The 27,158-nt window shown below is 48.1% G+C and overlaps 1 protein-coding gene across 2 annotated transcripts in view; it reads right to left on the reverse strand.

Moving 5' to 3' along the window:
* LOC137431878 (P2X purinoceptor 3-like) overlaps positions 1-27,158 on the reverse strand; it is a 163,946-nt gene that overhangs the window by 26,203 nt on the left and 110,585 nt on the right. For both annotated transcript variants that reach the window (XM_068123677.2, XM_068123678.2), the window contains exon 7: positions 22,251-22,331. In XM_068123677.2, coding sequence (XP_067979778.2) covers positions 22,251-22,331 — 81 coding nt within the window. The remainder of the gene's footprint in view (positions 1-22,250; positions 22,332-27,158) is intronic.

The following is a 27,158-nucleotide window of genomic DNA, read 5'->3' on the forward strand; positions in this document are numbered from 1 at the left end:
GGTTGAGGCGCATGTGTATTGTTTTGGGGACAGCCTTGTTGACGATGTGCCTTGACCATGGGGTCAAGGTGCACGTCCAAGGCTGTTCAAATGTTTGAGTTTTTACCTTTTTTCACTGCAAAAAAGGCAGGCCTTCGCGCGGGCCCTAAATGCGCAAAAACTGCATGCAAATCGGACCTGGCAGGAGTAATGCCCTGCCGGTGGATTAAGGGGTCTCACTCCTATTAAGAGGAGTGGTCCCACCTGTATGACCATGCATTGTGGCCCTTCGGGGGCATGATGCATGCGTTTGAATGACCATGTGCTTCCCCCTCGGGGTTGAGGCGCATGTGTATTGTTTTGGGGACAGCCTTGTTGACGATGTGCCTTGACCATGGGGTCAAGGTGCACGTCCAAGGCTGTTCAAATGTTTGAGTTTTTACCTTTTTTCACTGCAAAAAAGGCAGGCCTTCGCGCGGGCCCTAAATGTGCACAAGTACTGCATGGAAATCGGACCTGGCAGGAGTAATTCCCTGCCAGTGGATTAAGGGGTCTCACTCCTATTAAGAGGAGTGGTCCCACCTGTATGACCATGCATTGTGGCCCTTCGGGGGCATGATGCATGCGTTTGAATGACCATGTGCTTCCCCCTCGGGGTTGAGGCGCATGTGTATTGTTTTGGGGACAGCCTTGTTGACGATGTGCCTTGACCATGGGGTCAAGGTGCACGTCCAAGGCTGTTCAAATGTTTGACTTTTTACCTTTTTTCTTTGTAAAAAAGGCAGGCCCTGTCCGGGGCCCTAAAACGGAAGCATAAAACTGCATGCAAATCTGACCTGGCAGAAGTAATTCCCTGCCGGTGGATTAAGGGGTCTCACTCCTATTAAGAGGAGTGGTCCCACCTGTATGACCATGCATTGTGGCCCTTTGGGGGGCATGATGCATGCGTTTGAATGACCATGCGCTTCCCCCTCGGGGTTGAGGCGCATGTGTATTGTTATGGGGACAGCCTTGTTGACGTTGTGCCTTGACCATGGGGTCAAGGTGCACGTCCAAGGCTGTTCAAATGTTTGACTTTTTACCTTTTTTCAGTGTAAAAAAGGCTGGCCTTTTTCGTGCGGGCCCTAAACGCTGAACAAGTACTGCATGCAAATCGGACCTGGCAGGAGTAATACCCTGCCGGTGGATTAAGGGGTCTCACTCCTATTAAGAGGAGTGGTCCCAACTGTATGACCATGCATTGTGGCCCTTTGGGGGGCATGATGCATGCGTTTGAATGACCATGCGCTTCCCCCTCGGGGTTGAGGCGCATGTGTATTGTTATGGGGACAGCCTTGTTGACGATGTGCCTTGACCATGGGGTCAAGGTGCACGTCCAAGGCTGTTCAAATGTTTGACTTTTTACCTTTTTTCGTGTAAAAAAGGCAGGCCTTCTCGGCGGGCCCAAAACGCTGAACAAGTACTGCATGCAAATCGGACCTGGCAGGAGTAATACCCTGCCGGTGGATTAAGGGGTCTCACTCCTATTAAGAGGAGTGGTCCCAACTGTATGACCATGCATTGTGGCCCTTTGGGGGGCATGATGCATGCGTTTGAATGACCATGCGCTTCCCCCTCGGGGTTGAGGCGCATGTGTATTGTTATGGGGACAGCCTTGTTGACGATGTGCCTTGACCATGGGGTCAAGGTGCACGTCCAAGGCTGTTCAAATGTTTGACTTTTTACCTTTTTTCGTGTAAAAAAGGCAGGCCTTCTCGGCGGGCCCAAAACGCTGGACAAATAACTGCATGCAAATCGGACCTGGCAGGAGTAATGCCCTGCCGGTGGATTAAGGGGTCTCACTCCTATTAAGAGGAGTGGTCCCAATTGTATGACCATGCATTGTGGCCCTTCGGGGGGCATGATGCATGCGTTTGAATGACCATGCGCTTCCCCCTCGGGGTTGAGGCGCATGTGTATTGTTATGGGGACAGCCTTGTTGACGATGTGCCTTGACCATGGGGTCAAGGTGCACGTCCAAGGCTGTTCAAATGTTTGACTTTTTACCTTTTTTCTTTGTAAAAAAGGCAGGCCCTGTCCGGGGCCCTAAAACGGGCGCGAAAAACTGCATGGAAATCTGACCTGGCAGGAGTAATTCCCTGCCGGTGGATTAAGGGGTCTCACTCCTATTAAGAGGAGTGGTCCCACCTGTATGACCATGCATTGTGGCCCTTCGGGGGCATGATGCATGCGTTTGAATGACCATGCGCTTCCCCCTCGGGGTTGAGGCGCATGTGTATTGTTATGGGGACAGCCTTGTTGACGATGTGCCTTGACCATGGGGTCAAGGTGCACGTCCAAGGCTGTTCAAATGTTTGACTTTTTACCTTTTTTCTTTGTAAAAAAGGCAGGCCCTGTCCGGGGCCCTAAAATGGACGCGAAAAACTGCATGCAAATCGGACCTGGCAGGAGTAATGCCCTGCCGGTGGATTAAGGGGTCTCACTCCTATTAAGAGGAGTGGTCCCAATTGTATGACCATGCATTGTGGCCCTTCGGGGGGCATGATGCATGCGTTTGAATGACCATGCGCTTCCCCCTCGGGGTTGAGGCGCATGTGTATTGTTATGGGGACAGCCTTGTTGACGATGTGCCTTGACCATGGGGTCAAGGTGCACGTCCAAGGCTGTTCAAATGTTTGACTTTTTACCTTTTTTCTTTGTAAAAAAGGCAGGCCCTGTCCGGGGCCCTAAAACGGACGCGAAAACTGCATGCAAATCGGACCTGGCAGGAGTAATGCCCTGCCGGTGGATTAAGGGGTCTCACTCCTATTAAGAGGAGTGGTCCCACCTGTATGACCATGCATTGTGGCCCTTCGGGGGGCATGATGCATGCGTTTGAATGACCATGCGCTTCCCCCTCGTGGTTGAGGCGCATGTGTATTGTAATGGGGACAGCCTTGTTGACGATGTGCCTTGACCATGGGGTCAAGGTGCACGTCCAAGGCTGTTCAAATGTTTGACTTTTTACCTTTTTTCTTGTAAAAAAGGCAGGCCCTGTCCGGGGCCCTAAAACGGGTGCGCAAGTACTGCATGGAAATCGGACCTGGCAGGAGTAATTCCCTGCCAGTGGATTAAGGGGTCTCACTCCTATTAAGAGGAGTGGTCCCACCTGTATGACCATGCATTGTGGCCCTTCGGGGGCATGATGCATGCGTTTGAATGACCATGTGCTTCCCCCTCGGGGTTGAGGCGCATGTGTATTGTTTTGGGGACAGCCTTGTTGACGATGTGCCTTGACCATGGGGTCAAGGTGCACGTCCAAGGCTGTTCAAATGTTTGAGTTTTTACCTTTTTTCACTGCAAAAAAGGCAGGCCTTCGCGCGGGCCCTAAATGCGCAAGTACTGCATGGAAATCGGACCTGGCAGGAGTAATTCCCTGCCAGTGGATTAAGGGGTCTCACTCCTATTAAGAGGAGTGGTCCCACCAGTATGACCATGCATTGTGGCCCTCTGGGGGCATGATGCATGCGTTTTGAATGACCATGCGTTTCCCCCTCGGGGTTGAGGCGCATGTGTATTGTAATGGGGACAGCCTTGTTGACGATGTGCCTTGACCATGGGGTCAAGGTGCACGTCCAAGGCTGTTCAAATGTTTGAATTTTTACCTTTTTTCTTGTAAAAAAGGCAGGCCTTCCGTGTGGGCCCTAAACATGCGCAAGTACTGCATGGAAATCGGACCTGGCAGGAGTAATTCCCTGCCAGTGGATTAAGGGGTCTCACTCCTATTAAGAGGAGTGGTCCCACCAGTATGACCATGCATTGTGGCCCTCTGGGGGCATGATGCATGCGTTTTGAATGACCATGCGTCTCCCCCTCGGGGTTGAGGCGCATGTGTATTGTAATGGGGACAGCCTTGTTGACGATGTGCCTTGACCATGGGGTCAAGGTGCACGTCCAAGGCTGTTCAAATGTTTGAATTTTTACCTTTTTTCTTGTAAAAAAGGCAGGCCTTCCGTGTGGGCCCTAAACATGTGCGCAAGTACTGCATGGAAATCGGACCTGGCAGGAGTAATTCCCTGCCAGTGGATTAAGGGGTCTCACTCCTATTAAGAGGAGTGGTCCCACCAGTATGACCATGCATTGTGGCCCTCTGGGGGCATGATGCATGCGTTTTGAATGACCATGCGTTTCCCCCTCGGGGTTGAGGCGCATGTGTATTGTAATGGGGACAGCCTTGTTGACGATGTGCCTTGACCATGGGGTCAAGGTGCACGTCCAAGGCTGTTCAAATGTTTGAATTTTTACCTTTTTTCTTGTAAAAAAGGCAGGCCTTCCGTGTGGGCCCTAAACATGCGCAAGTACTGCATGGAAATCGGACCTGGCAGGAGTAATTCCCTGCCAGTGGATTAAGGGGTCTCACTCCTATTAAGAGGAGTGGTCCCACCAGTATGACCATGCATTGTGGCCCTCTGGGGGCATGATGCATGCGTTTTGAATGACCATGCGTTTCCCCCTCGGGGTTGAGGCGCATGTGTATTGTAATGGGGACAGCCTTGTTGACGATGTGCCTTGACCATGGGGTCAAGGTGCACGTCCAAGGCTGTTCAAATGTTTGAATTTTTACCTTTTTTCTTGTAAAAAAGGCAGGCCTTCCGGGCGGGCCCTAAACGCTTGAGCAAGTACTGCATCGAAATCGGACCTGGCAGGAGTAATTCCCTGCCAGTGGATTAAGGGGTCTCACTCCTATTAAGAGGAGTGGTCCCACCTGTATGACCATGCATTGTGGCCCTCTGGGGGCATGATGCATGCGTTTTGAATGACCATGCGTTTCCCCCTCGGGGTTGAGGCGCATGTGTATTGTAATGGGGACAGCCTTGTTGACGATGTGCCTTGACCATGGGGTCAAGGTGCACGTCCAAGGCTGTTCAAATGTTTGAATTTTTACCTTTTTTCTTGTAAAAAAGGCAGGCCTTCCGGGCGGGCCCTAAACGCTTGAACAAGTACTGCATGGAAATCGGACCTGGCAGGAGTAATTCCCTGCCAGTGGATTAAGGGGTCTCACTCCTATTAAGAGGAGTGGTCCCACCTGTATGACCATGCATTGTGGCCCTCTGGGGGCATGATGCATGCGTTTTGAATGACCATGCGTTTCCCCCTCGGGGTTGAGGCGCATGTGTATTGTAATGGGGACAGCCTTGTTGACGATGTGCCTTGACCATGGGGTCAAGGTGCACGTCCAAGGCTGTTCAAATGTTTGAATTTTTACCTTTTTTCTTGTAAAAAAGGCAGGCCTTCCAGGCGGGCCCTAAACGCTTGAACAAGTACTGCATGCAAATCTGACCTGGCAGGAGTAATTCCCTGCCAGTGGATTAAGGGGTCCACTCCTATTAAGAGGAGTGGTCCCACCTGTATGACCATGCATTGTGGCCCTCTGGGGGCATGATGCATGCGTTTTGAATGACCATGCGTTTCCCCCTCGGGGTTGAGGCGCATGTGTATTGTAATGGGGACAGCCTTGTTGACGATGTGCCTTGACCATGGGGTCAAGGTGCACGTCCAAGGCTGTTCAAATGTTTGAATTTTTACCTTTTTTCTTGTAAAAAAGGCAGGCCTTCCAGGCGGGCCCTAAATGCTTGAACAAGTACTGCATGGAAATCTGACATGGCAGGAGTAATTCCCTGCCAGTGGATTAAGGGGTCTCACTCCTATTAAGAGGAGTGGTCCCACCAGTATGACCATGCATTGTGGCCCTCTGGGGGCATGATGCATGCGTTTTGAATGACCATGCGTTTCCCCCTCGGGGTTGAGGCGCATGTGTATTGTAATGGGGACAGCCTTGTTGACGATGTGCCTTGACCATGGGGTCAAGGTGCACGTCCAAGGCTGTTCAAATGTTTGAATTTTTACCTTTTTTCTTGTAAAAAAGGCAGGCCTTCCGGGCGGGCCCTAAACGCTTGAACAAGAACTGCATGGAAATCTGACCTGGCAGGAGTAATTCCCTGCCAGTGGATTAAGGGGTCTCACTCCTATTAAGAGGAGTGGTCCCACCTGTATGACCATGCATTGTGGCCCTCTGGGGGCATGATGCATGTGTTTTGAATGACCATGCGTTTCCCCCTCGGGGTTGAGGCGCATGTGTATTGTAATGGGGACAGCCTTGTTGACGATGTGCCTTGACCATGGGGTCAAGGTGCACGTCCAAGGCTGTTCAAATGTTTGAATTTTTACCTTTTTTCTTGTAAAAAAGGCAGGCCTTCCGGGCGGGCCCTAAACGCTTGAACAAGTACTGCATGGAAATCGGACCTGGCAGGAGTAATTCCCTGCCAGTGGATTAAGGGGTCTCACTCCTATTAAGAGGAGTGGTCCCACCTGTATGACCATGCATTGTGGCCCTCTGGGGGCATGATGCATGCGTTTTGAATGACCATGCGTTTCCCCCTCGGGGTTGAGGCGCATGTGTATTGTAATGGGGACAGCCTTGTTGACGATGTGCCTTGACCATGGGGTCAAGGTGCACGTCCAAGGCTGTTCAAATGTTTGAATTTTTACCTTTTTTCTTGTAAAAAAGGCAGGCCTTCCAGGCGGGCCCTAAACGCTTGAACAAGTACTGCATGCAAATCTGACCTGGCAGGAGTAATTCCCTGCCAGTGGATTAAGGGGTCCACTCCTATTAAGAGGAGTGGTCCCACCTGTATGACCATGCATTGTGGCCCTCTGGGGGCATGATGCATGCGTTTTGAATGACCATGCGTTTCCCCCTCGGGGTTGAGGCGCATGTGTATTGTAATGGGGACAGCCTTGTTGACGATGTGCCTTGACCATGGGGTCAAGGTGCACGTCCAAGGCTGTTCAAATGTTTGAATTTTTACCTTTTTTCTTGTAAAAAAGGCAGGCCTTCCAGGCGGGCCCTAAACGCTTGAACAAGTACTGCATGGAAATCTGACATGGCAGGAGTAATTCCCTGCCAGTGGATTAAGGGGTCTCACTCCTATTAAGAGGAGTGGTCCCACCAGTATGACCATGCATTGTGGCCCTCTGGGGGCATGATGCATGCGTTTTGAATGACCATGCGTTTCCCCCTCGGGGTTGAGGCGCATGTGTATTGTAATGGGGACAGCCTTGTTGACGATGTGCCTTGACCATGGGGTCAAGGTGCACGTCCAAGGCTGTTCAAATGTTTGAATTTTTACCTTTTTTCTTGTAAAAAAGGCAGGCCTTCCGGGCGGGCCCTAAACGCTTGAACAAGAACTGCATGGAAATCTGACCTGGCAGGAGTAATTCCCTGCCAGTGGATTAAGGGGTCTCACTCCTATTAAGAGGAGTGGTCCCACCTGTATGACCATGCATTGTGGCCCTCTGGGGGCATGATGCATGTGTTTTGAATGACCATGCGTTTCCCCCTCGGGGTTGAGGCGCATGTGTATTGTAATGGGGACAGCCTTGTTGACGATGTGCCTTGACCATGGGGTCAAGGTGCACGTCCAAGGCTGTTCAAATGTTTGAATTTTTACCTTTTTTCTTGTAAAAAAGGCAGGCCTTCCGGGCGGGCCCTAAACGCTCAAAAAACTGCATGCAAATCGGACCTGGCAGGAGTAATGCCCTGCCGGTGGATTAAGGGGTCTCACTCCTATTAAGAGGAGTGGTCCCACCTGTATGACCATGCATTGTGGCCCTTCGGGGGCATGATGCATGCGTTTGAATGACCATGCGCTTCCCCCTCGGGGTTGAGGCGCATGTGTATTGTTATGGGGACAGCCTTGTTGACGATGTGCCTTGACCATGGGGTCAAGGTGCACGTCCAAGGCTGTTCAAATGTTTGACTTTTTACCTTTTTTCTTGTAAAAAAGGCAGGCCCTGTCCGGGGCCCTAAAACGGACGAGTGTATATATTTATATATATTTAATTTTAAAGCAAAAACTATAGCACTTTGGTGGAATTTGTTTTGAAGGCCATTAAGTAGACCTATTGGCCGATGTATATTCCAAGTTTCAGCTAGTTTCAATGTATAGTCCTTGAGATATGAGCGCCAACACATTTTGGGCGGACAGGCGGATGGATGGACAGGCAGGCACCAACGTGATTTCGAGGGTTTTCTAATATAACTCAAGAATGCAAAAACGGATGTTGTTGAAATTTCGAACATATTACCTCAACGTACAAAGCATTTACTTATGAAATTTGCAGCCGATTTCGTCCAGTAGAAGCCGAGAAATGCATTTCCAGTCCCCATGTAAGACAGTCCCCATGTTCACTGGTAATTCCCTGTTTGTCGTTAAAGGCGGCAAAAAGGGTTGGCGTCAGGAAGGGCATCCGGCCGTAAAACATTGCTTCAAAAAGGGGACCGAAAAACAACAACAACCACGGTTCCCGAAAAAGGCCAACCCCCGCTTTGCGGGGAAAAATGGCCTCTAAAGGTGGTTTTTTTATATATTTTTTTTTATGTAAGACCCTGGTGTTGGGCTAGCGGCTAGGGTGCCGGCTTATGGATCCAAGGGTCCTGGGTTCGAATCCCAGTCGATCGCTGAATTAACGCCAGGGGGGTTGACTTAGCCTGTCATCCTTCCGAGGTCGGCTAATTGAGTACCAGTTCACTGGTAATTCCCTGTTTGTCGTTAAAGGCGGCAAAAAGGGTTGGCGTCAGGAAGGGCATCCGGCCGTAAAACATTGCTTCAAAAAGGGGACCGAAAAACAATCAACAACCACGGTCCTCGAAAAAGGCCAACCCCCGCTTTGCGGGGGAAAATGGCCTCTAAAGGTGGTTATTATATTTTATATATGTAAAAGCTGCATACAGACAAACAATGCCTTACATAAAGGTAGGGCCGCTTTGCATATATATATTTATATTATTGGGTAAAATGCCAGGTGCATAGAAAAGGCCCCTTTATATAAGCGTATGTGGCATGTGGCAAAGTATAGAAAAGAAGGGACATTCCATACCTTGTAGAAAATGCCAAACAATACAAAATAAGGGACATTCAAAAAATGTGTGCTTGCTGTACTACCCTTGTGTTCTGAGGAGGAACCAAGTAATGCTCTATAAAAGTTCATATAAAGGGGTGCCAATTTGATTCATACATCTGCATGAAGAACTAAATATATTTTATTTGCCAGATGTAGGGCAAAAACAATGCCTTACATATTAAAACCGAATGCCTTACATATTAAATCGAATTCAGACAAATTAAAACCAAAAGGTATAAAATATATTGACACTACTTGGAATTTCAGGAATGAAGTCGGAGATTGAAAGAGGTGGATTTGGGGTGTATTAACGGGACTAGAAAAGATCAAGGTTTTGAATGGGGGAAGATAAGAGATGGTGGTGAACAGCTGTTTTAAAGACCTGTAGGGAGGAGTGGGATTGAAGAGAGTGAGGGAGTTTGTTCCAGAGGCGGGAGAAAAGAGGAATGAAGGAGTGAAGGTGAATAGAGAGCCTAGATTTTGGCAGTTTAACCATAAGAGGGTTTCTGGCAGTTCCTGTGCGAACTGTAGGAATATTTGGGGGACAGAGCACAGAGAGAGCAGGGGGGGGCAAGGCCAGATAGGAGTCGGTAGAATACAGAAAGACCACCAACCTGCCTGCGGTGAGAGAGTGAAAGGCCCTCAGAGTTAGCTTCATCGTGGGAGATTCCAATGATTCTGAATGATTTGGTTTCTTCAGCATGAAGCCGAGCTAGGTGCGAGGCAGGAGCACCAGCCCAGAGGGGAGAGCAGTATTCCATTGAGTTGCAGATGAAAGCTTTGTATGTGGTGAGGAGCTCAGGTGTGCCAAGGAAGGACTTCGCACGATGGAGGATGGCCAGTCAACGACTGGCTTTTGAAGGCTCTGCGTTTCAGAGGAAACCAACCATCATAGATGGGCATTTGGGTGGCAAATATGGTAATAATTGTAATATGATGGAGTTAATGCTTATGTGGATATATATATATATATATATATATATATATATATATATATATATATATATATATATATATATATATATATATATTTATATATATATATATATATATATATATATATTGTTGCGGAGATGAGGACTGTATATTTTTTGATTGTGTGCTGTACTATTATTATTATTGTTTATTCTGCGCCCCCCTACCTCCGGAGCTGTGTAAAGGTGAAAAGGGCATCCCATAATTAGTCCACAAGCATACACGTCAGCCAAGTAATAGAATACCTCTGTTTGATAGTTATCTCTTATTATGTGTTTTTAGAGTAAGGCTGTGTCTCCCATTAATTGAAATACTCCATTGCACCAGTGAAAGAGATAGATTCCCTTCATTCCCACTCCCCAACACTTCCATTCCCCCCTTTCCGTCAATTGCAATTCGCATTGCCAACTGCATGTTGGGCGGTTTTCCCTTCATCCGCCATTGACCATGAGGCAGGGTTGGGGGAAGGAAGGCGGGTCCCCACCTCGTCAGAGAGGGGAGGAGTGAGCCAGCCCCACTCGACCAACCATGAACAAGGGGTTTGGCTTGAGAGGGCGGGGAGAGAACGTTTGGGGGAGGTTCGAAAAGGTTAAGGGGCGGGGCCTATATAACCCACGGCGGGGGTGTTCCCAGGAGAGATGCACTTTGAGTTGGTCTGAGTTGGTTGAGAGTCGGTCGTCAAGTGGAGAGTGGTGAAGAGTCAGTCAGTGGAGTCGGTTGCCAGAGAGAGTTGGTCACAAAGAGTTGGTCGTAAAGAGAGAGAAAGAGTCCTGAAGCTTGTGAGGGAAGGAGAGAGAACCCGTCACACCAAGGCTCCCCAAGCTCCGCGTTGGCTCCACCAAGCGTTCACCTCCACCAAGGCTCCACCAAGCTCCGCGTTGGCTCCACCAAGCGTTCACCTCCACCAAAGCTCCACCAAGCTCCGCGTTGGCTCCACCAAGCGTTCACCTCCAGCCATCCACCTCCTGCCATTCCTGTCATTCCCCGCGTGAGTCAGTGTCTTTGTTTGTTCTGTCCTGGGAATAAGTTAAGTCTGTATAACTATAAGCTAGTATTTGCACTGTGTCACCTGCATCTTATGTGTTGTAAATAAACCTTGATTGCTCCGTTTTGCTTGTGTAAATAATAAATCCAATTGCTCTTCTGTCCGTCTATTCGTTTTATTCCTTTTCCTCTTTGCATTCGTCGTTTTAGTCTTTTCCCCTCATTGAGCAGCTGCGGTGCGATCCGGCCAAAGTTCTGGGTGAATCGGGTGAGTCAGGGATCCTGTTAGGTCGCGGTAATATACCACCGCTCGGTCATCATAACATCTAAACCGCGATCTGTAACAATTGGTTGTCAGGAGTTGGATTCGGACCTGGGACTAAATTTGTTAGGCCCAAATTTTGGAACACCAATTGTGTTATTAAGTAACAATTGGTGTCTGGGAGTGAGATTCGAGGCCCGAACCAAATTTTTAAAACGAATAGAGAAAAAAAATTTGGTCAAAATTACGAGCTGCCGAAATTTGTTTTTTTTAAAGAAAAACCCGAATTTTGAAATCGCGCCATGGCTGGTCAAGGCGACGGGATGCCGGTGGGAGAGATAGAGGGGTTAGGAGTAACCCAGGATCAAATGGAGGGGAGCAATGAGGAGGCGGTTGAGGGAGTATCAGGCACGCAAAATGGCGTCCTCGCGCACGTGGGTGGAACGGCACCAAATTTTGCCGCGCCCGCGACCGCAGCAGCGCCGCTAGTGGATTTGAACCTTTTTATGATGCAAATGAAGGCCCTTATGGAAAAGAATAGTGAGCAATTGGGAGACCAAATTAGAGGTTTGAAAAACAGTATGGGAGAGATGGGGGGCCAAATGGGGGTCATGGGGAACCGGATGGATGCTCAGAGTGAGCAATTGGGGGTAATGAGGGACGAAGCGAGGGGTACCGGTGAGGAGTTAGACAAGAAATTTGGGAAGTTCGACAATAATTTTGAGGGGTTAGACAACGGGATAAAAGAGGTAAAGAATGGGTTAATGGGGTTAGAAAATAGGATGGAGGACAAATTGCGGGAGATAGGGGAGCAATCCGCCAGAGAAATTAAACAGATGGGAGAGCAGATAGAGGAGGTAAAAATCGGGGTAGAAACCAAACTGGATGCTCAGAGGGATGAATTGGGACAGATGAGGGCGGCATCTACAAAAGAAACGGAGGAGATGAAGGAGGAGATACGACGAGGTGTGGGTGAGGAGGTTTCGGGGCTACGCGAGGAGGTAAAGCGAGGTGAGAAGCGTATGGAGAAAGAAGTGAGAAATAATACGGCAAAGTTACAAGGGGGAATAGAAGATCTGACGGAGGAGGTGGAACAGCTGACGGAGGGACAAAAAGAGCTAGTGGAGCAGGTTCAAAGGAACACTGCGGTACTAGGAGGGTTAAAGGCGACACAAAAAGAAATTAAAAACGAAATAATAGCGACGCAGAGGCAATGTCAGATGGTACGTGAGGAACTGACAATGAGGGTGGACGAGGTGACAGAGATAATGGAGACAAAGGACCGGCAGGTGAGGATGCACATAGAGACGGTCACGGTAGCCTTAGAGGACGAACTTGAGGAGACGCACCGAGAAATAAAAGAGGTTAAACAAAAATTAGAGGAAGTGGAAGAAGAGGTGAGTGAAATTAAGAAGGGACGGACAGAAACTAAAAGAGAAATCCAGGAGGAGGTGATGGAATATGTGCAAGGTCGGTGCTCAACTCATGATGTGATGCTCACTAACCGAATAAAGAGTTTGCAGGTGGCAAAGGAGGTGCGACGACGAGGTACGGAGGTGAGTGGCAATGTATATGATGTGAGGAAAGCTTCAGTCGGCTTGGGGATTGGTTTGGATCCGGGTGTTCGTGAAAGGCCGTTGGTGAAGTGTGCGACAGGTCTGGTGTGCGAAAAAAGAGGTGTGCGAGAATGTCCGACCATGGGGTGTGTGAGGAAAAAGTGCACGCCGAGGAGTGAGTGTGCCGTCAAGAGTGAGTCAGTCGTAGCGCGTGTGCGAGGGAGTACATGGAAGCGCGGTGTGGTGAGTGTTACGGAGGAAGTAATGAGAGAGTGTACACCTGTGGTGAGTGTTACAGAGGAAGTAACAAGAGAGTGTACGCCTGTGGTGAGAGTTACAGAGGATGTAACGAAAGAGTGTGCGCGAGAGGATGCGTGAGAAAGGTGTGTAACGGACAGGTGCATGAGGAAAGAGTGTGCTGTCGAGAGTAAGGGTGAGTGCGCTGTCAAGAATGGAGGTGAGAGTAGTGAGAGTGACAAGGAGCGTGAGTTGGTTGTGACAGGTGAGCGAGGATGTACACCTGGAATGGAAGGATGCACACCTGGAATGGTAGAGCGTGAGTGGGAATGCACGCTGGAATTGGTAGTGAGGCACGTGGTTGGGTGTGCGAGTGAGAGCACACCTGTGATTGTCACAGAGGAGGTGACCGAGGAGGGGGCGCGAAGAGGTGTGTTGGTGAGGTGTGCGAGCGACGAATGTGTGCCAAGGTGTTCGGTGGTCAGGTGTGTGACCAAGTCGGTGAGCGGAATGAGTGTACCGAGGTGTGTAAGAAGAGGTACGACGAGGAGCATGGAAACGGCTGCATGTATGAGCAAGAAAGGGGTAGCGTATGCATGTAAGAATCCAGGTGAAGCATCGACGGTAACCAGGTTAGAGGTTAGAACGACTTATAGCCGAATCGGGCCCTCGGTGCGTGTCGGGCAGCTTCGCGTGCCGCGAGGACCAGCGGGGATCCGAACCACGGCGGTTTCGAAAGAACCGCCGTACGCGATCCACGCTGTGCCTCGCTTGGAACGGCCGCGTCCGGGCTCCACTAGGCGGAGCGGGCAGCCCGATAGGAAGGGTCGTCATGGCGACCACTTTCTATTGAGACGTGCCGGCAGGTCGAGATCGGGACATTGGATGGCTCCACGCCGAGGTGGTGCGTGGGATCTCGGCCCGGGTAAGCCCCCGTCCCTGCCCCGAATGCGGGACGTATCCAGCCGCTGGCACAAAACGACCCACGTTCATTGCTCGGCTGTACGAAGCCGGGCTGTAGACGTGAATTGGCGCACTGAGAGGATGTAATAAGTAGACGGGTGAAGAGGTTAGTGTTTTGGACCCAAAATTAGAAAAAGGCGAAATTTGATGATTGGTACGGTGATTGGCAGAATTTTTGATTGGTTGGATTTTGGACGAGCGAAATTGATAGGGAGAGACCCCCGATGTGGTGGGATGGCAAATCCACCATCCCTCACGAAAGTGGGGCAAATGCGCTATAGATTATGGGGTTGATGGCAGTGAAAACTAGCCCGGGTGGGTTAGGATATTGTGTGTAGGGATCTAGCGAAGATGACATTAGGTAACGTTAAGGTTAGTTAGTGACAAGGATACCTGTAGTGGGGACGCAGGTAGATTAGTGTGGATTATAATGACGAGGGAGCGCAATAGTTTAAAGGGACGACTGGGAAGCGCAAGTTTCAGAGGGGAGTAGTTAGATGAGATGATGCCGTGTGTGTGAGGATTGAACAGGTGTGATTGCACAGGTGTGCAACTGAACAGGTGTGTGGAGCAGTGTATGAGTGAGTGATGGTGATGTGTGTTGTGTTGGCCAACTGGTCCAGGAAGAGGAGGAGGGTGAAGGTGGCACCAGGTGTGAGGGCACAGGTGTGCAATAGCAGGTATGGAGAATGGTAGTATGGAATAAATGGTATGGAGTATTGGAATGGATGGTCGTGGAGTGAGTATGGTGGAAATTGTGGAGTGGAGTGGATGGTGCGAAGGTGTGAATGGGGGAAGAGTGGATCCCCATCACGGATACCCGGGGCGGGTAGTGTAAGTGTTAGGTAGAGGGTACAGGTAAATTGTGGTTGGATATTGGCATCTGTGGTGCGGGTGAAAGAATGGTCTTTGGATGGGTGCATTAGTGTTGTGGAAATGGCTGGGCGTGTAGCCTGTTAGTGTGTGTAGTTGGTTTGGGCACTCCACCACTGTGAGGATGTCGGCCAGGTGAGGCCGCAGGTGGGCTCTGGGAGCCGGTAGTTGTGGATGGGGCCCGAGGATCCAGAGGACGGACCCGGGTAGCCCAGTGCCAGAGGGCACCAGGGGGTGACAGAGCCAGGAGAGGGCCTTCCCCAGTTAGTTAGGTTAGGGTGAGTAGCTAGGTAAGCTCGGGTGGCAACTGCAGTGGTGGAGGTGTGCAGGTGGGTAGACCTGCTGGGAGAGCTACACGTCGCAGCCCAGAAATTGTGCGAAGGCACCGGGAGATGAATCGGGGGAGTGAGACCCCAAATTGAGAAGCACCACAGTTTGGTCAATGGGAATTGGTTTTTAGAACCCATAGTGTAAGTTGGCCAATGGATTGGCAGGGAAAGACCCCGGGTAGTGTAAAGTGTGTTAAAGTCATTTAGAGGATAGTTAGGATGAAGGATCTCCTCGCACCATCTACATGCACTCACCTGAGATGACGTACCTCCACACCATGCCATGTTTTGTTATTTTATTGTGCAGATGTTTGGAATGTGAGACGCATCATGACGTGGGTGTGACATTGTGCTTTGATGTTCCATCTCTGCCTCCTTATGAGGATTGATGATGAATTTGGTGATGGCAAATTTTGAAGTAGAGGGATTGTGGAGACGAATTTGGTATAGGGGAAATATGGGGAAGACGTGACAGTAGTGACGAATTTGTAAATGTGTAGATTTTTGTACATATGGGGTAAGGGCAAAGGTAGGGTAGGTGACAGGGGGGTGACGTACGGTAGGGACGAGCTTTCTCACTTCGCCCTCCGTACGCATTTCGCCTTGCATTGCCTTATTGATGTGTACCCTTGTGACCTTACCCCTCGCTCAATTGTCTTTCCCCTTTTGTCTCCCACATGACCTGTGCGCCACTGGGTGCCGAGGGGAGCGTGCGTGGGTCGGCCATTGTGCGCCCGAAATTCCCAGAACCAGCTGTCTGCATCGATGCACCACATTATGGACCACATGTCTGTGGCCGAGCACCACTTATGGACCCCATGGGTTGGGGCATGGCCCCTCTGCTGGAACCGGCCATGAGGGCCCGAAATCTTGCTGGCGGACCTTGGCCACAGGGCACCGATGCCCCACAGGTGAACCACACGTAGTCGGCCCCTGTGGGCCATAAATAAAATAAAAACGGACACGTTAGGTGCATTCTTTTATTGCAAATAGGCCGCCAGCAAGGGAAGATGACAACACCAGGAAAATAATAATAACCAGCAGAGGGAGCCGAAGAGCAAGAGACACCTGCAGGGTTTGGGTTTGTTGGCTTTATTTTATTGATGAACAATGGTGACTGCACCGATTGGTGCTTGGGTGTGTATTGGTGCGTTTTTGGGTGCTTTCATGGTGCATCGATGCAGAGCAGACTGTCTCCCCCCCAGAAAGAACAATCACAGGTCCTGGGTTAGTTTTGTAAATAAAAATAGCGTCATTGTAAATAATGCTTCCCACCGTCAGTGTATAGTTTGAAGACCATTCCGCAATTCGATTAACTGTGGGCATAAGTCTGTTAGGCAGGGTGCAATGGAGCAGCGGGACACATTTATTTATGTTTTAAAACTGTCGCACTCAGGGTCAGGTTAAAAGTAGAGGGAACTACACCTACGGGTCACACTAAAAGTAAAAGTTGTAGGCCCGGGACGTGCCTAAGAGGAGGAGGGTGCAGTGTTGCGGAGATGAGGACTGTATATTTTTTGATTGTGTGCTGTACTATTATTATTATTGTTTATTCTGCGCCCCCCTACCTCCGGAGCTGTGTAAAGGTGAAAAGGGCATCCCATAATTAGTCCACAAGCATACACGTCAGCCAAGTAATAGAATACCTCTGTTTGATAGTTATCTCTTATTATGTGTTTTTAGAGTAAGGCTGTGTCTCCCATTAATTGAAATACTCCATTGCACCAGTGAAAGAGATAGATTCCCTTCATTCCCACTCCCCAACACTTCCATTCCACCCTTTCCGTCAATTGCAATTCGCATTGCCAACTGCATGTTGGGCGGTTTTCCCTTCATCCGCCATTGACCACGAGGCAGGGTTGGGGGAAGGAAGGTGGGTCCCCACCTCGTCAGAGAGGGGAGGAGTGAGCCAGCCCCCTCGACCAACCATGAACAAGGGGTTTGGCTTGAGAGGGCGGGGAGAGAACGTTTGGGGGAGGTTCGAAAAGGTTAAGGGGCAGGGCCTATATAACCCACGGCGGGGGTGTTGCCAGGAGAGATGCACTTTGAGTTGGTCTGAGTTGGTTGAGAGTCGGTCGTCAAGTGGAGAGTGGTGAAGAGTCAGTCAGTGGAGTCGGTTGCCAGAGAGAGTTGGTCACAAAGAGTTGGTCGTAAAGAGAGAGAAAGAGTCCTGAAGCTTGTGAGGGAAGGAGAGAGAACCCATCACACCAAGGCTCCCCAAGCTCCGCGTTGGCTCCACCAAGCGTTCACCTCCACCAAGGCTCCACCAAGCTCCGCGTTGGCTCCACCAAACGTTCACCTCCACCAAAGCTCCACCAAGCTCCGCGTTGGCTCCACCAAGCGTTCACCTCCAGCCATCCACCTCCTGCCATTCCTGTCATTCCCCGCGTGAGTCAGTGTCTTTGTTTGTTCTGTCCTGGGAATAAGTTAAGTCTGTATAACTATAAGCTAGTATTTGCACTGTGTCACCTGCGTCTTATGTGTTGTAAATAAACCTTGATTGCTCCGTTTTGCTTGTGTAAATAATAAATCCAATTGCTCTTCTGTCCGTCTATTCGTTTTATTCCTTTTCCTCTTTGCATTCGTCGTTTTAGTATTTTCCCCTCATTGAGCAGCTGCGGTGCGATCCGGCCAAAGTTCTGGGTGAATCGGGTGAGTCAGCGATCCTGTTAGGTCGCGGTAATATACCACCGCTCGGTCATCATAACATCTAAACCGCGATCTGTAACAATATATATATATATATATATATATATATATATATATATATATATATATATATATATATATATATATACGGTGTATGATGAACACTTCTAAATTGATTAATTGGTTCTTTACATCACTAAAACATTACAGTGTGGTCCAGCAAGGCTAGATATGGTTACAGTATATCCCAATTTTCTTGAAGTGTGCAGTGTTCCAGAAGAAAGTATCACTTTGTGGAAATATCTCTGGTCGAAGAACTTGAAATTGTGGAAAACTTGAAATTGCCCACCGAAGGTGGCCCAGTATCGGCATTCCTGCCTGGAGGGTGCCCGGAGGGTGGGAGTGCCGATTCTTGTAACAATAACCAACTTAACTTGGAAAACACGTTCAGCACTTTCTCTGACAGTTCCTTGAGGTATTTCCTCCTTCAACAAAATAATTATGGTTATAATCACACACTTCAATTATATTTTAATTATTGAATGTGTACTTTTCACTTTAATAGTTTCCTATGCTGTTGAAATATCCATAAGGTCGAGGTAACTATTTTACTAATTGTAAAGGATTTACCTTCCAGCCTTCTTCAATTGTTCAGCACTTGGTGATGCGTCTGCGTGAATGGAGCTATTTATGATTTGCTCTTTTTGTAATTTGCAGCAAGTATAAACTTGAGTGAATACTTTTTGCATCCTTTACCATGCCAAAGGCTCAAGGAGAAGCTTCTACATAAGTCACATTTTGTGGAAGAAGACACAAGAGGACATATGGTAAATGCACTTTTCCATGAATTCTGTGACCCTTCTCTGACTCCGTTGGTTTGACATGCAATCTGTAAACTTCACAACCTGGATTTTTTTAACTTGTATATACTCGCTCCTGGACCTCATAATGACCAAGCTTCCTTCCAATCTCTCCTTTTCATCCCCTGCCCATTTTGGCTCTTCTGCCCAACTTCCTTGTCAAAGCCCATATATCACCTGGGAATAACTTTTTTTTAAAGCCTGCTTTCATGCACCAATTGATACCATCCACCTGCGACTATCCTATCCATTCCTCTAGGGCGTTGTACAATGAATCCTGTGCAGAGGCGGTTGCCATCAAGCAGCTCGCTTTCTTAACATGGGAATCTAACCAGACTGAGGGAAACTTTAGTTCATTCCACAGGGCTCACAAAAAGTGTGTGTCCATTCTGAGGCTTGCCAGGAAATACCATTTTGGAAACCTAATGGCAGAACTCTCCGACCAATCTCCTTCCCTCAAGTCACGGTAGCGCCTTGTCAAGTGCATCTCTGGTATTTTTGCTACTCCTCCATCTCCTCTCTCAGCTCAAATAGCATACCTGCAGACTCTGCCTGAGATAAGACAGACAGAATGTTTAAACTCTGTTTGCTTCCAAATCTCACATTCCCAACCTATCCCGCTCTGTCCCATCTTACTCCCTTGTACATACTGTCTATAGGACTCTGCTTCCTTCTCATCACTACAAGGTACAGAAATCACTGTCCAGCCTCGACCCTGCTTCAGCGATGGGCCCAATGGCATCAGTGCCCATGTTCTCAAATATACTCTGCTGTTCTTGTTCTATCTGCCGGATTCGGTCTATTGGCCTCCTTTGATCACCTCTCATCGGTCTAGAAGTCAGAAAAGACCACTCCTGTTTACAAGAAGGATGTAAAAACATATCCTATCAGCTATAGACTATTGAGCTTGCTTTCAATTACAAGCAAAGTCATATCATCCATTATTGCTGCCATTGTGAAGTCTTTCATGTTTTCAAATAGCTTAATCCTAGAAAATCAGTTTGGATTCCATCCCAGTCCCCCAATTCTAGACAAGCTACTGCACCTCTCTAAGCATTATTATCAGAAGACATAAATCTCAACCAAAAGTTCAGGACCGACTCCTTCGACATATCCTCGGCATTTGACACAGTCTGGAATCTTGCTTTGCTTGCCAGTCTTTCTGTCTGGCATTCAAGGCTGTTTTAATTCCTGGATTTCTGACATCCTCCACTCACACAGTAAACGTGTTGCTGTCCATGGAACCTTCTCCTCCACTCTCCCAGTGGAGGCTGAAGTTTCCCAAGACAGTGTGTCGGGCCCAGTTTTATTCCTCATCTATATGAATGGCCTCTACAATGTTTTGGAAAACCCCACTCTTGTTTTTGCGGATGATTCCACATTCGAGGCACAACTGCAGCGATGTCGCTCTCTGCTGATCTGGAGTTGGTTAGATGTGGTCTGATAAATGGAACACATCCTTCACTTGTGTAAAATCTCACTGTCTCATCCTGTTGCTCTGGAAGGATCATCATATTTAACCTACCAGTCTATTTACATGGCAGCCACTGGAAGAGGTTCGGTTTCTTCAACTTCTTGATTTCCTTATCAGCCATGATCTCTCCTGGAGCCAACCAGATAGCAAAGGACCTCTAAAGCCAGTTCCAGACTGGGAATCCTCCGTCAATCCAAGTCTCTCCTTGGAAATACAAAGCTACTCATAGTCTACAAGATCTTTGTCTGTAGCTCACTGCTGTACTGCTCCCTCTTATCGGCTGGCACCACAGCAACACATCTGTCCCTCCTGGATTCTGTTGCTTTCGTATAGCAGGTCCTCTATAAAGCAGCATATCCGTGGTCTCGCTGTTGTTTTACCGCCTCTTCTCCGATATTGCTCCTTCTCCTCTCTCAGTCCTCCGACCATCCCCAGAAACTCCAACATGCAAGCATTCTTTCAGTAACAGCTTTCTGGTTAAACTTACAAAGTCCAGGGTGACTGCACACCCCTTTGTTCCTCACTTCTCCCGTCAAATAAACAACCTTCCAGATGTTGTTCTATCCCACTCTTCCTTCCAGGGTTTCAAGTAGGCAGTGCTCCGATACCTTGTGTCATGCCCAATGCTGAACCATGATTTACAGTGCCCTCCATAAGTATTGAAACAGTGAAATCAAATTTGTTATTATTGCTATATATTCAAGAAATTTGGATTTGAGTTCAAAAGATTAATATGAGACAAGAGTACAGAAGGTCATCTTTTATTTCTTGATATTTCTATGTGCATGTGCAGAAACCTCTAGCAATGAAGGCCATCGGGGCAGCTGAACATTTATTGTGCGTTCCAGGTAGGTTTGTGACATTGGAATGGCTCACAAAGCTTCTGAAAGAAGCCGAAAATACTTGGAAAAGTACCTGAGAGAAAGGGGTGTTCCTCTGCATGACGAAAGATTTGGAGAAATTTCTGATCAAATTGTCCAAAACGTTAATATCTTAAAGCCCGTAGCACAAAAACTCCTGACGTTGTGGGCCCGTGCAAGGCCTGGGAACAGGCTGTGGATGAGCTGTGGACTGGCGCACTCTAACCAACCTACTCAAACAACCCTGTGAAGTGAGTGGACTTTGAACCTTGTGGGATTAGCTTGTCTGAACATGGCAGGCTTGGTGATTTATTTAAAGGATGTCTGCTATTTTAGAGATGAAGCACCACCAACATTCAGGTAGACTTCCCAGCGGGAGACACCGTATCTGGTTGAGTTCCTTCATAACATCAATGGGAAGATGATATGTGGGGTTTGTCGATAGACAGGGTAAGTTTAAAATGATGATATCTACTATTAATCATGCTAGGGAGGTTGGGTAGGGAGGTGGGAGGGAGTGGGAGTTGTAAGTGCTGTGAGTGGCGTTATAAATATATTTTTGTTTAGTTCTGGTACCACAAGAGAAATTATCCAAGATTATTGCGTCTATTGGTAAAAAGAGAAGTGTCTGTGTGTGTCTGTGTGTGTGTGTGTGTGTGTGTGTGTGTGTGTGTGTGTGTGTGTGTGTGCGTGTGTGTGTGTAATGTCCACTGCCACCGCTCCCTTGTACTAACAGGAAATTGTACGAACTCAACACCTCTCATCCACGGAAATTTCTCGTATTTCTATGTTTATGTGAGTCCGATTTTCTTTTCGGAACAGAACAGATTTGTTTAACCAATTCTGGAATTGCCACTCTTTCGTCTATGCTGGAAAAGAATGTTTAAAAGACTATTTGAATCATTGATGTCATGCTAACAATGGCAGGTCGAGCCGAACCAAGTTATTGAAAAAGCACACACAGTTTAAAGACCTCGTTAGGAATTCATACACCATTTGAAAGTCGCAAATTGTCTCTAAATAAAAGTCCCATCCAGGAAAAATTACAATTAAGATCAATTTTGCCTACATTAACATATCTAATACATACATAGGCCATCATAAGATACATTATGTTTATCATGTTTGCTTGCCAACTTAAACACCTCATCACTGTTGGTACTATATATGTATGACAACAATATATATACATTTTTTTATATATTTATTTATTAAAATTCCATTCCAGTCTTGCTTGTAGACGTTGTAAGTTCCATTAATGCAAATGTTACAAATCTTGTTTGTAATTATCCCGTGCCACACCTACCTATGCACATTGAAACGAGAAAAGCGCACACTGTTTTTGATGAGGATGGTAAAATTTTCAGCTCCGCGTAGCATTGGTCTCCTGGAAAGGAAGAAAAGGATTAAAATCAAAGGAGACAAACTTATTTGAGCCTTTTGTGAAGAAATTCGAATTTTCACTACATCAAGGAAATCCAACGACAACATACTTTAGCAAAAGAATGAAGAGCCCAGAAATACATTTTCAAACGCTACTGGCAAACGGCCTGGCCTGGCCTACGACCTACTACCGTTGAAACGGCCTGGCCTTGAAAAGCGCGACTTGACCTCTCTTATTCCGTGTCAACTGTTCTGCAAATTTCATCAACATCTTATCTTTCAATAGTTCCTCCTTCATTCCGACACTCAATCGCCCTTTATTCATCTGCCGTTGTATTAATACTTTTTAAAATAGTATTCCTGCATGTAGTTATTCTCTCCAATCTTTTGTTCTAATATTTAGGTGGATGTGTAATATTTAGTTGTAATATTTACAGTGTGTTGTTTTGGTGCATGTGTTTGTTTGGTGGATGTGTTGCTTTGGCAGATGTGTTAGTTTGGCGGATGCAGAGAGTGGAGTCATCAGCAAAGAGATAGAGAGGATTTTCCAGAGAGTCAGAGAGATCATTGATGAAGACCAGAAAAAGCACCGGGCCCAGAACACTGCCTTGGGGAACTCCAGCCTGAACAGGAAGAGGAGATGACAGAAATCCATTCAGGGCCACACGTTGACTACGACTAGATAGGAAGTCCGCCAGCCATGCGTGGAGATTTCCATGGATACCATAGGAGGAGAGTTTGGTGAGCAGAGCTGGGTGCCAGACCGTATCGAAGGCACGTGATATGTCAAGGGAGACAGCTCTGATTTCCTGTTTAGCATTGAGGACCTCCATCCATTGTTGAGACAGCAGAAGCAGCATGTCCAGAGTAGAATGACCTGGTCTGAATCCAAATTGATGATCGGAGATCAAGCCATTGGAAAGTGTTAGTTTGGCGAATGTGTTGGTTTGCGCATCTGTTTGTTTAGCGCATGTGTTGGTTTGGCGCATGTGTTGGTTTGGCGGATGTGTTGGTTTGGTGCATGTGTTGATTTGGCGCATGTGTTGGTTTGGCGGATGTGTTGGTTTGGTGCATGTGTTAGTTTGGCGAATGTGTTGGTTTGCGCATCTGTTTGTTTAGCGCATGTGTTGGTTTGGCGCATGTGTTGGTTTGGCGGATGTGTTGGTTTGGTGCATGTGTTGATTTGGCGCATGTGTTGGTTTGGCGGATGTGTTGGTTTGGTGCATGTGTTGGTTTGGCGGATGTGTTGGTTTTGCGGATGTGTTGGTTTTGCGGATGTGTTGGTTTGGTGGATGTGTTGGTATGGTGGATGTGTTGGTTTGGTTCATGTGTTGGTTTGGTTCTATGTGTTGGTTTGGTTCGATGTGTTGGTTTGTTTGATGTGTTGGTTTGGCGGATGTGTTGGTTTGGCGGATGTGTTGGTTTGGCGGATGTGTTGGTTTGGCGGATGTGTTGGTTTGGCGGATGTGTTGGTTTGGCGGATGTGTTGGTTTGGCGGATGTGTTGGTTTGGCGGATGTGTTGGTTTTGCGGATGTGTTGGTTTTGCAGATGTGTTGGTTTGGCGGTTGTGTTGGTTTGGCGGTTGTGTTGGTTTGGCGGATGTGTTGGTTTTGCGGATGTGTTCGTTTTGCGGATGTGTTGGTTTGGCGGATGTGTTGGTTTGGCGGATGTGTTGGTTTGGCGGATGTGTTGGTTTGGCGGATGTGTTGGTTTGGCGGATGTGTTGGTTTGGCGGATGTGTTGGTTTGGCGCATGTGTTGGTTTGGCGCATGTGTTGGTTTGGCGGATGTGTTGGTTTGTTGGATGTGTTGGTTTGGTTCCTGTGTTGGTTTGGCAGATGTGTTGGTTTGGCGGATGTGTTGGTTTGGCGGATGTGTTGGTTTGGCGCATGTGTTGGTTTGGCGGATGTGTTGGTTTGGTGGATGTGTTGGTTTGGCGCATGTGTTGGTTTGGCAGATGTGTTTGTTTGGCGGATGTGTTGGTTTGGTGGATGTGTTGGTTTGGTGGATGTGTTGGTTTGTTTGTTGTGTTGGTTTGGCGGATGTGTTGGTGTGGCGGATGTGTTGGTTTGGTGGATGTGTTGGTTTGGCGGATGTGTTGGTTTGGTGGATGTTTTGGTTTGGCGGATGTGTTGGTTTGGTGAATGTGTTGGTGTGGCGGATGTGTTGGTTTGGTGGATGTGTTGGTTTGGCAGATGTGTTGGTTTGGCAGATGTGTTGGTTTTGTTCATGTGTTGGTTTGGCGGATGTGTTGGTTTGGCGGATGTGTTGGTTTGGTGGATGTGTTGGTTTGGTTCATGTGTTGGTTTGGTGGATGTGTTGGTTGGTGGATGTGTTGGTTTGGCGGATGTGTTGGTTTGGCGGATGTGTTGGTTTGGTGCATGTGTTGGTTTGGCGGATGTGTTGGTTTTGCGGATGTGTTGGTTTTGCGGATGTGTTGGTTTGGTGGATGTGTTGGTATGGTGGATGTGTTGGTTTGGTTCATGTGTTGGTTTGGTTCAATGTGTTGGTTTGGTTCAATGTGTTGGTTTGTTGGATGTGTTAGTTTGGCGGATGTGTTGGTTTGGCGGATGTGTTGGTTTGGCGGATGTGTTGGTTTGGCGGATGTGTTAGTTTGGCAGATGTGTTGGTTTGGCAGATGTGTTGGTTTTGCGGATGTGTTGGTTTTGCGGATGTGTTGGTTTGGCGGTTGTGTTGGTTTGGCGGATGTGTTGGTTTTGCGGATGTGTTCGTTTTGCGGATGTGTTGGTTCGGCAGATGTGTTGGTTTGGCGGATGTGTTGGTTTGGTGGATGTGTTGGTTTGGCGGATGTGTTGGTTTGGCGGATGTGTTGGTTTGGCAGATGTGTTGGTTTTGCGGATGTGTTGGTTTGGCGGATGTGTTGGTTTGGCGGATGTGTTGGTTTTGCGGATGTGTTGGTTTGGTGGATGTGTTGGTTTGGTGGATGTGTTGGTTGGGTGGATGTGTTGGTTTGGTGGATGTGTTGGTTTGGTTGTACGTGTTGGTTTGGTGGATGGGTTGGTTTGGTGGATGTGTTGGTTTGGTGGATGTGTTGGTTTGTTGGTTGTGTTGGTTTGGTGGATGTGTTGGTTGGGTGGATGTGTTGGTTTGGTGGATGTGTTGGTTTGGTTGTACGTGTTGGTTTGGTGGATGGGTTGGTTTGGTGGATGTGTTGGTTTGGTGGATGTGTTGGTTTGTTGGTTGTGTTGGTTTGGCGGATGTGTTGGTGTGGCGGATGTGTTGGTTTGGTGGATGTGTTGGTTTGGCGGATGTGTTGGTTTGGTTCATGTGTTGGTTTGGCGGATGTGTTGGTTTGGTGGATGTGTTGGTTTGGTTCCTGTGTTGGTTTGGCGGATGTGTTGCGGTTTGGCGGATGTGTTGGTTTGGCGCATGTGTTGGTTTCGCGGATGTGTTGGTTTGGCAGATGTGTTGGTTTGGCGGATGTGTTGGTTTGGCGCATGTGTTGGTTTGGCGGATGTGTTGGTTTGTTGGATGTGTTGGTTTGTTGGATGTGTTGGTTTGGTTCCTGTGTTGGTTTGGCGGATGTGTTGGTTTGGCGGATGTGTTGGTTTGGCGGATGTGTTGGTTTGGCGGATGTGTTGGTTTGGCGCATGTGTTGGTTTGGCGGATGTGTTGGTTTGGTGGATGTGTTGGTTTGGTGGATGTGTTGGTTTGGCGGATGTGTTGGTTTGGCGGATGTGTTGGTTTGGCGGATGTGTTGGTTTGGCGGATGTGTTGGTTTGGCGGATGTCTTGGTTTGGCGGATGTGTTGGTTTGGTGGATGTGTTGGTTTGGTGGCTGTGTTGGTTTGGCGGATGTGTTGGTTTGGTGGATGTGTTGGTTTGGTGGATGTGTTGGTTTGGTGGATGTGTTGGTTTGGTGGATGTGTTGGTTTGGTGGCTGTGTTGGTTTGGTGGATGTGTTGGTTTGGCGGATGTCTTGGTTTGGCGGATGTGTTGGTTTGGCGGATGTGTTGGTTTGGTGGCTGTGTTGGTTTGGTGGATGTGTTGGTTTGGTGGCTGTGTTGGTTTGGCGGATGTCTTGGTTTGGCGGATGTGTTGGTTTGGTGGATGTGTTGGTTTGGTGGCTGTGTTGGTTTGGTGGATGTGTTGGTTTGGTGGCTGTGTTGGTTTGGCGGATGTCTTGGTTTGGCGGATGTGTTGGTTTGGTGGATGTGTTGGTTTGGTGGATGTGTTGGTTTGGTGGCTGTGTTGGTTTGGCGGATGTGTTGGTTTGGCGGATGTCTTGGTTTGGCGGATGTGTTGGTTTGGTGGATGTGTTGGTTTGGTGGCTGTGTTGGTTTGGTGGATGTGTTGGTTTGGTGGCTGTGTTGGTTTGGCGGATGTGTTGGTTTGGTGGATGTGTTGGTTTGGCGGATGTGTTGGTTTGGCGGATGTGTTGGTTTGGCGGATGTCTTGGTTTGGCGGATGTGTTGGTTTGGTGGATGTGTTGGTTTGGCGGATGTGTTGGTTTGGCGGATGTGTTGGTTTGGCGCATGTGTTGGTTTGGCGGATGTGTTGGTTTGGCGGATGTGTTGGTTTGGTGGATGTGTTGGTTTGGTGGATGTGTTGGTTTGTTTGTTGTGTTGGTTTGGCGGATGTGTTGGTGTGGCGGATGTGTTGGTTTGGTGGATGTGTTGGTTTGGCGGATGTGTTGGTTTGGTGGATGTGTTGGTTTGGCGGATGTGTTGGTTTGGTGGATGTGTTGGTGTGGCGGATGTGTTGGTTTGGTGGATGTGTTGGTTTGGCGGATCTGTTGGTTTTGTTCATGTGTTGGTTTGGCGGATGTGTTGGTTTGGCGGATGTGTTGGTTTGGTGGATGTGTTGGTTTG

The sequence above is a fragment of the Myxine glutinosa genome, chromosome 7 (genome assembly GCF_964187855.1).
Source record: "Myxine glutinosa chromosome 7, kmMyxGlut1.1, whole genome shotgun sequence".
Taxonomy (NCBI): Eukaryota; Metazoa; Chordata; class Myxini; order Myxiniformes; family Myxinidae; genus Myxine; species Myxine glutinosa.